The sequence below is a fragment of the Mustela lutreola genome, chromosome 1 (assembly GCF_030435805.1).
Source record: "Mustela lutreola isolate mMusLut2 chromosome 1, mMusLut2.pri, whole genome shotgun sequence".
NCBI classification, from domain to species: Eukaryota; Metazoa; Chordata; class Mammalia; order Carnivora; family Mustelidae; genus Mustela; species Mustela lutreola.
The window spans coordinates 72,571,248-72,583,247 of NC_081290.1; the positions used below are offsets into that span (position 1 = coordinate 72,571,248).

General features: G+C 41.6%; 1 protein-coding gene across 1 annotated transcript; it reads left to right on the top strand.

Moving 5' to 3' along the window:
* Positions 1-449: 449 nt before the first annotated feature.
* On the top strand, positions 450-11,523 carry MGARP (mitochondria localized glutamic acid rich protein). The gene is made up of 4 exons (XM_059168516.1): positions 450-605; positions 4,647-4,750; positions 8,763-8,856; positions 10,696-11,523. The coding sequence occupies exons 1-4, from the start codon at positions 524-526 to the stop codon at positions 11,139-11,141; spliced, it is 726 nt and encodes a 241-aa protein (XP_059024499.1). The 5' UTR covers positions 450-523; the 3' UTR covers positions 11,142-11,523.
* The last annotated feature ends 477 nt before the right edge of the window (positions 11,524-12,000 follow it).

Consider the following 12,000-nt stretch of genomic DNA (forward strand, 5'->3'; position numbering starts at 1 on the left):
TGCCTAGAGAGTCAGCTCTTCCTGGGGATTCTCTTACGATTCTGAACATCACCTAGCGCACTAACGGAAGGCGGACGCTACTCCTCTCCTCATTCCACCTCCCGGAAACCTCCGGCTACCTTTTCCACTCCTAGGAAAGCTAACGGGGAGTGTGACTTAAAATGGGTTCGGACTACATCCGACATGATAAACCATGTCTATCTTATTCACGTTGCAAGTCCCTAAACCATCTCCAGCCTGTCCGCCGGAGTTCGGCAGGTGATGGTGACTTCTCGGCTTCCGATCCCTTTTCTGAGAAGGCGCGTACAGCTCGTTTCTCGGACCCGGGAGAGAGCAACAGAGTCGGGAGACTAGGTTGCGGGAGGAAGAAGCGGGCGAACAACCCGTCCCCACCTCCCGGGGGCACACGGGCGGGACTGGGCAGGGGTCCGCGCTCCTCCCCCGGGCGGAGCTCGCCCCGGCTCCCCGCGCCTCGCAGCGCGAGCGGGCAGCAGAGTCTGCGGCGCTGCGGGCAGCGGGCGCGATGTATCTCCGCAGGGCGGTCTCCAAGACGCTGGCGCTGCCCCTGAGGGCGCCCCCCGGCCCCGCGCCGCTCCGGAAGGACGGTGAGTACCGCGCCGGCCCCGGCGTCCAAGCCTGAAGAGAACGGACGTCTCGCGCGTAGATTGCCCGGGGTCCCCGTCCCCGCCGGCACCCGGGAGGTTGGGGGGCGACAAACCCGGTCCGAGGGCAGAAGCCTGGGCTTGGGGCAAGGGGAGAAATGGAGGAAAATCGCGGGGAGGACGCCCCGAAGTTCTCCAAGCCTTGGATAGTAGGCAACCTTTCTAGAGCGGCTTCGGAATCCGGACTAGGCTTCGAGGGTTCGAATCTTGATTGGGTAAGGGATTTCACCTGTTCCCTCATTTCAAAAATGGGGACAATAATGGTTGTGAGTTTTAATGAGTTAATATGCCGTTAAAAGCGCTTAGAAAAATGGCTGGCTAACGCCCGCGTAGTTTACTCCTTTTATTGCGCTCTCCAGCTTCACGAGGAAGCAGAGGAACGGGTAGCACGATGGAGCCAGGCAGGGCGCGGGAGGGAGTGCGGGCCCACTAAATGTTGGCTAAATGCCCCCGAATAAATAAACTTATGGCTTGTCCGGGGCTCCGCAGCCGGAACTCGAGGAACCTTCGAAGCACTTTGTCTGGGGCTGCGCAGAAACCGGGAGCTATCCACCTGTTCCGCCCAGCCGTCCCGGTATCTCTCACCTTCAGATTTGGCGATGCATGGGAAGAGGGATAGTATTCGGAAATTTCCTAAAGAGGGAAGTTGCAGTTCAAGCTGGAAGCTTTTTTTTTTTTTTTTAAAAATTCTGTTTATTTACGGAGAGAGAGTGAGAGAGAGCAGGAGAGGGGAGAAGATCAAAGGGAGAAGCAGACTCCCCGTGGAGCTGGGAGTCCGATGTGGGACTCGATCCTGCAACTGTGGGACCGTGACCTGAGCGGAAGGCAGTCGCTTAACCAACCGAGCCACCCAGGCGCCCAAACTTGAAGCCTCTTTACTAAAACTTGAAAAATACAAAAGCGCCTACTATAGTGCCCGGAACACTGCAAGGGCTTAATAAGTGTGGGCATGCGTGTTTTCCCTCCCTGCTGCGGGCGGGCTTCGCGCTCCTGTGCAGTTCTGCCCCAGCGGCTCCTTCCCAGACCTCCTCCGCCTCCCCTGTCTTGGCGGTCCTGCTTAACCCAGCGGCTCTTAGACAACCTTTTGGAAAGTTCTTAGTTCTCCCCGCACTTGGCCTCACTTTCTAAGGCTTTGAGGTAGTTTTGCCCAGAGCGTGCGTTGGAGCAGACAGAGAAAGAAACACTGCCGCGGATGATTCCATGGGCCATGTCCCCTTCCCCTCCTCCCCTCCCCCGCCTCCACTTTAATTAGGCCTGTGGTGGTGGTGGCGGTGGGAGGGAAGGAAGGTCTGTCCAGAAAGCTTTATTTTTCTCTTAAAAAAATGGTAGGAAGCCGTTGCCTCACCGATAACAGAGTAAGGCATCTTCGTTTTCCTTGATCTTTATACTGAGTAAGATAGAGCATTTTTTCACTGACGAAGTAGAACCCATTAATTTTAAACTTCAGAAGATAACGAGGCCGTTGTGATTGGGGGTGGGGAGGGGAGAAAGATGAGCCCCCTGACCGTGGCCTTTGGCGTTATCTTGCGCATGCACCACCGGCTTCAGGCACAAACACGCGCAAACACACACACCTCTTTTGTAGCGACGCGTTTCAGATAATTTCTTCCCCAACTTGGGGTAAAAGAAAAGCAGGTTAGACATTTTAAATTGGTAGTTAGCAATACTGGCTGTAGCAGCCCTGATCTTTCTCTCATTTTCATCTAATTACTTTTTTTCGTAGCATTGATTTGTTTATGTATTTTAAGAACTATTATTGACCGGGAATCTGGCTTCAGTCATGGAGATTAATTGACCTTTTTGTTGGTGCTTTCTGTTTTGATGAACTGAAGAGTAAAATTTTAGCTGAGCCTCACCAAATTGTGTTCTCAGGCTTTTGCTTTTTAAAAATGTAACTTTTTGATGAGTAAATAATTAGGGTTTGTAATAGATCATTGGAAGGAACGCAGAAAGGCAAAAGAGAGGTCACCTGTAATCCTGCCACTCAGAGAATACCACCATTTACATTTTAGTATATATAATGTTCCAGAACTTTCTTCCTCTTGCATTTTATTCTTGTGCACATAGCTTTCACAAACTGAGATAGCCCTGTATAGATTATTTTGCTATAAATTTGCATTTGCTATATTGTAAATATTTCCTCAGGTAAGAAAATATTCTCCTGCAAAATTTCTAATATCTATTTCACATTACATTGATATGCTCAAATTTAACTAATTAATCTTTATTAAATATTTATTTCCCATTTCATTGCTCTTTTATTTTTATTTAAGATTTTTTTTTTTTTTTTAAATTTGACAGACAGAGATCACAAGTAGGCAGAGAGGCAGGCAGAGAGAGAAGGAAGAAGCAGGCTTCCCGCTGAGCAGAGAGCGGGATATGGGGCTCCATCCCAGGACCCTGGGATCATGACCTGAGCTGGAGGCAGAGGCTTTAACCCACTGAGCCACCCAGGCGCCCCTCATTACTCTTTTAATTGTCATAATTGTATTTGTGTTTAAGTCTTTACTTACATCTCGGATGATTTTCTTTATTGCTTCCTATTTAAAATAATCTTTTTGATATTTATGTCTGGTTGACAACTACAGAAGCTACATATTCCCTGTTTAGTAACAGATGTATTTTTAAACCAACAAAAGCCCCACTACAGGTCAAAGCCATACCCTCTTAAGATAACCTCTTTGGCTACATTGGTGCGGAAAAAATATTTTTTCCAAGAGATGATTGTTTATATACAAACTGAAAACACATACAGGAAGTCTTTCCAGTATTGCTAATACAAAGATTTGTAATTAGGGCAACTGCAAATCAAAACTTCTCCCCAGTCCTCATTCACACCCTGTGTGTCAGGCCACATCCAATTACTTTGCACTTTTTTAGCTCTCCTGACCTTGCATGTGCTGTGCCTTCTGCCTCTGGTGCAATTTTCTCTCCCTTATTCATCTGACAGTGTCCTGTACTTTCCTTCAAAACCCAGGTGATGTCTCTTTAATTATGACAGGTCCCTTAAGCCAGCTAGCTGAGGTTTTTCACTGAATTTTTATGCTGTTGTTGCAACTTCTGCTTGCTTCTGTTCCAGCATTTGTCACACTGCATTTCAGTTATTTGTGCATTTCTTCCCTCCTTCAACTATGTGAGCTACATGAGGCTCAGGACCTTGTATGTCTTGTTCAAAGTTCTATCCTTAATGATTCTGACAAGACGAAACACATAGTAGGCGCTCAACCCTTTTTTGTTGAGTGAATAAATTAATGTTTCTACTTTTTTTGTATCTTGAAAATAAAGAATTTGAGCTATATGAACTTTAAACTCTTTCTATCTCTGAGTCTATTATTTAAAATTTCAATTCAAGGGCGTATAACATTTACAAGTTTTATGTATTTAGACGTAATAATACAGTACTCTTACCTATTTCTATTGGTTTGTACAGAATTATACTTCTTCACACATGACCATGTTGTAACATCTTGTCCTAAACAATCTTATATCTGCTCATCTTTAAAGGCTTTTGTTAGAAAAATTAAGATTTCTGTCTACGTAGGATATTTGTATTATAGATTTGTAGAAATGTGTTGGGCTTCAACCTGTTTTAGTTCAAATATATTTAATTCAATTTTTGGAAAGATAATCTTTTCCACTGAAGCCTGTAGTGGAGTACATATAGCAATGGATTTCTTTTGCATCTTGTTGGACTGTTAAAACTGTTCAGTGCTTTTGTCATTTCTCCTTACTCACGCCTGCACTCTTTCCAAGAAAAGCATGATGCTAAGCACGAAGCTGACAGGTTTCATAAGTACTTATCAAATGAGATTGGGAAAATGTCAAATGGAATTATTACCCTACTTTGTGATACTGTATTCCCTTAAGCTAAAAATCACTTGATGTTAATAGTTCACTGAAGGGGAAAATTTTTTTGAGGTATAATTATTTTAAATAGTTTTGCTTAAGTGGTACAGCTAACTGTGTTTCAACTTGTTTTCCTAGCATCTCTTCGCTGGATGTCATCTAACAAATGGTTTGGATCATCTGGATCAAATATGATCTATTATCTGGTTGTAGGTGTCACTGTCAGTGCTGGTGGATATTATGTAAGTGTTTAAATAACCATAATGTTTAGGAATTCATATATTTTGTAATATGTAAAACTCAAAACATTATCAAAGTCAGGACATGAGATTAGTTAAATATACAAGATGGTGGGAAATCAACATTTCTTACACAATATACACTGCCAAGTACAGGTGACTTCCAGTAAAAATGACATTATTAGGGGCACCTGAGTGGCTCAGTTGGTTAAATGACTGCCCTTGGCTCAGATCATGATCCTGGAGTCCTGGGTTTGAGACCTGCCGGCTCCCTGCTGGGCGGGGAGTGTGTTTCTCCCTCTGACCCTCCTTCCTCTCAAGCTCTCTCTCTAAAATAAATAAAATCTTTTTAAAAATGATGTTATTGTAAATACTAATAGTAATAGTCGACCTATGAGTGTTTATCATATAAACATGAGTGACAGACTCACGGCTCATTTAATAACTACAGCAATGCTATAAGGTAGGTACTATTATTAACATTTAAACAAGAACCGTTTTGAAAGATTAACTTAATAGACTATTTTTAAAAATATTTTATTTTTTATTTGAGAGAGCAAAAGAACACCAGTAGTGGGGAGGGGATGAGGGAGAGGGAAAAACAGGCTCCCTGCCGAGCAGGGATCCTGATGTGGGGCTTCATCCCAGGACCCCAGGATCAGGACCTGAGCTGAAGGCAGACGCTTAGCTGACTGAGCCACCAGGCATCCAATAGACTTTTTTTTTTTTTTTAGAGCATTTTAGGTTTATAGAAAAATCAACAGGAAGTATAGCGTTCTTACATCTCCTCTCAATACTCCATCAACAACCTCGCATTAGTGTGATACATGTTACAACTGATGAGTCAATATCAATACATTTTAACTAACTAAAGTCTATAGTGTACATTAGGGTTCACTCTCGGTACTGCACATTCTATGAGTTTGGACAAGTGTATAACAATATATCCATTATAGTATCATACGGAATAGTTTCAGTGCCCTAAAAATTCCCTGTGTTCCATGTATTCACTCTTCCCTCCCCAAATCTTTGTACTGTCTCCATGGTTTTTATTAGTTTTATATATCTTTGTATACATTCATTATTTTAAAAAGGTAATATTTATTCATATATTTTCAAAAATTCAAAATAGACATATGCAAAGTTAAAAGAATGTTTTACCTACTCCTTCCAGATGATCACTGAAAAATGAAGCTTTTGATAGTATGATTTTTAGGGCTAAAGTGATGAAATATTTGTGTATTAAATAAGTAATAATAAGTCTATTGAATCATTCCCCATTTTGTCATAAACTTTCTAAATCAAAATTTAATCTTCATTATGAACAAAAGGAAAATAAATACAAAATTTTCGGAAACCCTAAGAGTACACAAAAGTCACTACATTTTGGTTTGACCCTACAGAGATGTGCATAACTAGGAGCAGTTTGTATGTAGATGGCCAAAACAAAATAACTTAGCCTTAATCTTCAGAATTTTGAGGGCCTCAAGAAACCAGATATTTCAAAGATATCACTTATATTATCATCCTCCACTGATCCAGCAGCTTTCACTCATACCCAGATTCCTTTCCTTCTACCATCTATTGCTTAATGTCGAATTCACTGCCCAGAGCTACTATTGTTGGAAGTAGGCCATTGGAGAAACAGAGATTGAACTGGGCCATGTGATTATAGGGGGAGCTGGATAGATGGAATTTCATCTGGAACTCACTATGCCCATAATTATGCTTATTAGTGCCAGACATGAATCTCTCCAGTCCAATCTTTCTTTGCAAGAGCAATCATAAACAGGAAGGTCATAAAATGACTGTCCTTTGAGCCCTTTCTGGCCTTGTTCTCTCTCAGTGGGAGTGGGAGTTGGACAAAGCATGAGCTTCAAGTCCCTTTCCACCTCTAAGAATGTGTGGTTTTACTCTTGAATGTAGGAAGCTTCAATTCCCAAGAATCTTAGGCTCTTGTTAGGAGGAAATGCAGAATGTGAGACACTTGAAAACCTGTATTCAAGTCCCCCCCCTTCCCTTTGTCCTATATGAAAATAAGTTCTCTACTAGATTTATCTGAATGGAATCCAGAGATGGTCACCAGCCAGTCTTTCATTTCCATGTAAAATCTTCTACAATAAGGGCCTCTTAGACTCTGAGGCAGGCCCAGGTTATGTCAGTTTTTTGAGGATCTGAGATGTTTGTGGGATATTTTAAATGCTTACATATAATGAGTGATATCATTTGGAAATAACTTTCGAAGTCTACATTTGAGGCTGTGCAAAGGCCCCTTCTGATAGGCCTTTTTTCTACTCTGTGTATGACCATCTTTGATTTGGAAAACTAAATTCTCTCGGCTACACATGAGTGTGAATCATTCCAATATCCTCATCTCTTCGATTCTGCCTGAACCAGCCTTTCTTCTCATCTTGTGTTTTAGTCCCTTGAACAACAAAAAAAGAAAGCATGTTCACTTGGGCTGGGATGTCCATTTCAGGAACGTGAACCTCTGCCCAGGCTCAGCTTTTGTGTACTGAGTGTGGAGCATGTCGACTCAGCATAGTGGTTTAAGCTCTCAGGAGTTCCCACCCTGCCAGGAAAGTATCCCCTGCTCTCATCCAGATTGGTGACCATCATTCCTGCTGATCCTTTGAAACCCAGATGATTCAAGCCTGAATTCACCAAACTCTGCCGGATTTGTTAGGGCCACTTCGGTATCATTTCCACCCCTGAGGTTGTAGATTTTCCATTTTCACAGTCTAATTCTAACATGCTCTAAAATGGTTTGTAATTTGCAAAGTATAATTTTTAATAAGATACATGGGTTTTGGTTATTAAAAATTTAGAGAACACGTATATAAAATGCAAATTTTAAAAATCTGTAATCCTACTGCTAAGTTTTATTCCTGATTCTGTTTCTGAAATAACCGATGGTCAGGTCATAGTTCTGCTTTTAAGGAAAAACCCTAGCTTACTTAAGGAATCTTCATTAGGGTCTACAAATATGCTGTTTTGGAAGATTTTTTTCAAACTTTTGGTTACGAGATGATTGAGTTTCATGTGCGGTTATGAGAGCTAATACAGAGGTCTCACAGAGTCTTTGCCTCATTTCTTCTGGTGAGTAACATCTTTTATAGCGGTAACCCAGTATCACAATCAGGAAGTGGACATGGATAAAATCCACTGTCCTTATGCATATTTCACCACTTTCACTTGCACTTTGTGTGTGTGTGCACGGGTGTGCACATGCACACATGCATGTGTATTTCATTCCAGGCAGTCGTATCACGTGTAGATTCATGTATTCACTACTGCTGTCAGGACATAGGATCTCTTGTGTAGTCCTTTGTAATTGCCCTCAGTCTTTTTTGTCCTCTCCTCCCTTCTTCCTAGCCCTGGCAACCACAAATCTGTTCTCTAGGTGTACAACTTTCCATTTCAAGAATGTTACATAAATGGAATCATGAGGTATACAGCCTTTTGAGACTGGCTTTTTTCACTCAGCATAATTACCTGGAGATGCATCCAAATTGTTAAACCTGTGTTGAGAGTTCATTCCTTTTTAATCCTGAGTAGCATTCCAAGTTATGGGTTTACCACAGTTTGCTTAACTGTTCACCTGTTGTAGGACCCCCCAGCCAGATTCCAGCTTTTGGCTGTTACAAATAAAGCAACCATGAACATTTGTATAAGGGTTTTTGTGTGCACATAAGTTGCCATTTCTCTGGGATAAATGCCAGGGGGTATCTATAAATGCTTGTCAGAGTATTTTGGTTCTAGCATGATTTGTTTTTTCCTTCTTTGTCTTCATCTTTGTATCTGCCTGTGTTTTTCTGTTATCTTTGACTCCTGTTAGAGCATTTGTTTCTTTCCTTTGTAAAGAATTCCACTTAGTAGCAAAAAATTTCCAAAGGAGAAGCAAAAGTGTGCTGGTGTACATTGGTTTCTCTTCTTTGAATTATAGATACCTTTGAAATTGGCATGTTGAATTTTAGAGCTCAAGAAAGAAACTTAAGCACACGTTTACTTTCAGACTTACAGGACGATCACATCAGAGCAAGGCAAACAAACGGAACGTGTAACAAATTTGAAAGAAAAAAACAAAGCAGAGTTACATCCACTTCAAGGTAAAGTGGATTTATTATTTTTTTCCCTTGAGACACTGATTTCCATGATCTTACTCTAGCTATGAACACTATTTGCTTTCGACTTCTTTACTAACTTAACAGAATGGCTTTGGGGAGAAGTTCATTCAGAAAGGGAAAGCCCAACCAAAACCTAAAGAATATTGTTATATGTTTTGGATGAGTACATTAGATAAATGAAACGTTTTACATTTGTACTGCTGACCAGTGACTTTGAATCTTTGTTTGATAATATTACTTTTCCCCTACTCAGACTTCCATTCAGGCGGACATGTTTTAGTATCTGTCTCTCTCAGCAGCTCATTTCCCTCATTTTTTTTTTTTTTAAATCATTAAACTAATTCTTGTTTCAGTTTTGGCTGTGTGTCTTTGCCCAAAGTTCACTTGACATTAGTGCAGTCAATCATGTCTATTAAGTCCCTGAGTTGATCTGATGATAAAATGGCAACTACTAGAACACAAACTTTACATTTTCACCCTAATGTATGTTTTTTGCCTTAAACTGCTTGCTTTGAATACTTTTTTCATCTCAGTTATAATGCCATTATTATCTATTACTTTGATCACTATTTAGGGACAGATACTAGCTACTTATGAACCAATTTTAACCTTTTAGTCATGACAATGTTAAGAAATGGAATACCATCAATAAATATTACTGAATAGAATCACGAGAAAGCTGATTGTAATAATAATAAAACTCAACATTTCCATAGCACTATTTATTTATTGGGGTGGTGGTCAAAGGGAAAGAGAGAATCCCAAACAGACTCCCCGATAAGCCTGGAGCCCACTGAGGGGCTCATTCTCACAACCCTGAGATCGTGACCTGAGCCAAAACCAAGAATTGGGTGCTTAACCTACTGAGCCACCCACGTGGCTGGAACTTTTTTTTTTTTTTTAAGATTTTATTTATTTATTTATTTGAGAGAGTTAGAGAGCACTGAGCAGGGAGCCCAAAGTGGGGCTCGATCCCAGGACTCTGGGATCATGACCTGAGCCAAAGGCAGACACTTAACCAACTGAACAACCCAGGCCCCCCTGCACTTTTGGTTTTAAACCCCTTGTCATGCCTTAATTTTAGTCAGTCCTCACAATAGCTCTTTGAGGCAGATATTATCGATTTCCCCATTTTACAGATGATAAAACTGAGGTTGAAAGAGGATAGTGATTGCTCAGTCATCAACTAGTAAGTTGGCTGTTTTTCCATGCTACTTCATATGAAAGGTTGGCTGTTTTTCATGTTCCTTGTATTTAAATAAATAATATTTGTAAATTTTTTAAAGGTTCAAAAGGGTTATGAAAAAGCAGATGCTTTCCCCTCCCTTTATCCATTTTCCCTCCCCAGAGAGAATCAATAATACCAGCTTCTTTGTATCCTCCTAGAGAGTCTTTGCAAATAAAAACTATCTGGGTATACCTTACCTCCTTTTGTCCATATGGTATACATTGCTTTTTTTCTTGCTTTTTTCATTTAACAGGCTACCTTGAAGAGCATTTCATATCAGTACAGATAACTTTGTCTCATTTTTAAAAAATGACTGCGGGGGAGGGGTGCCTGGGTGATTCAGTGGGTTAAAGCCTCTGCCTTTGGCTGGGGCCATGATCTCAGGGTCTTGGAATAGAGCCCCACATCGGGCTCTCTGCTCAGCAGGGAGCCTGCTTCCTCCTCTCTCTCTCTACCTGCCTCTGCCTACTTGTGATCTCATTCTCTCTCAAATAAATAAATAAAAATCTTTTTAAAAAAATGACTTCGCGGGCTTCCGCTGCGTTCCCATGCTCTTTAAATTAACCCTTTGCTTAATGGACTAAATCTTAAAGGTGAAAAAGAGAACGTGGCAGGAGCGGAGAAAGCAAGTTCAGACGTGTGTGAAGTGTCTGCCCCGGAAGTCCTGGAGGTAGATGCGGAAGGTACTCCAGATGTTCCAGCTGCGGCGGTAGAAGAGGCTTCAGCCGGTCCCGGGGATGTGGAGGCCACTGCCGGCGAGCCCGACGCGGTCAGTGCTAAAGTGGGGGCAGAGGCGACAGACGCCGGGCTGGGCGCCACCGCAGAAGCCAGCGCCGAAGCGCCCCCGGAGGTTCAGAGTGCAGCTCTGGATGGAGCTGTTGCCGGAAATGATCACGGGACCACAGACAAGGAAAGCGCTGGTGGAAATGCTGAAGGAGAAGAGAAGAGTCCTCCGGTTGAATCAGAATCCTCTGCTGGGGATGATTCACAGGAGCAAGCCAGCGTTAGTTCCGACGCCCACGCCCCGACTCAAGGCTAATCTCTTGCTGACCGACCCTTTAGCCAAAAAAATGCCATCCTGTCTGATAGGTGCTTTTGTAGTTTCAGTCATCATAGCTTTAGGACAGGCTCCTTTGCTAGAAAATTTGAAGATTTCTGGTATGTACTGATAGACTTGGGGATTGAGAGACTTTGAGATTTTTATGGGTGTGAATAGTTGCCTGCTCTCTGAGATCAGAATATGACATTTCAGTAAAGAGCTCACGGAGTTGCATCTTTGTATTTCAGTTTTATATCATAGGAATTGAGCTTTCTGTACAATCTGCATTCACTTTAATTTTGCTATACCTGTACCTTAATGTGTGTTAATCTAGATTCTTGAGTTTTGATTTGAACTCATTTAAATAAAGTTGGAAAGTCATTAGTGCTTCTGTTTTTATTCACTAATTTTTAATGTATAGTCTATAGTATTAAAGATCTATATTATTAAAGCCTATAGTATTAAAGATCTATAATATAGTATTAAAGATCATGTATAGTCTATAGTATTAAAGATCATGTATAATATAAAATATAGATTATAATATTTATTGTAGATTAACATACACACAGCATCGCATGAATAATGAAAAAAAAAAACACTTTGGAGCACCTGGGTGGCTCAGTTGGTTAAGCCTCTGCCTTTGTCTCAGGTCATGATCTCAGGGTCCTGGGATCCAGCCCTGCATGGGGCTCTCTGCTCAGTGGGGAGCCTGCTTCCCCTTCTCCCTCTGCCTTCCTCTCTGCCTACTTGTGATCTCTCTCTCTGTGTCAAAAAAAATAATTAAAAATTTAAAAAAGAGTTATTTATTTATTTTAGAGAGGGAGTGAGCAAGGGCAGGGCAGGGGGAGGGGAAGAG

Excerpts from the sequence above, each read along its gene's own strand:
- MGARP (XM_059168516.1), top strand. The coding sequence starts at position 524 with ATGTATCTCCGCAGGGCGGTCTCCAAGACGCTGGCGCTGCCCCTGAGG. Across the intron at positions 606-4,646 it reads CGCGCCGCTCCGGAAGGACG|CATCTCTTCGCTGGATGTCA; the intron begins GTGAGTACCGCG and ends TTGTTTTCCTAG. Across the intron at positions 4,751-8,762 it reads TCAGTGCTGGTGGATATTAT|ACTTACAGGACGATCACATC; the intron begins GTAAGTGTTTAA and ends GTTTACTTTCAG.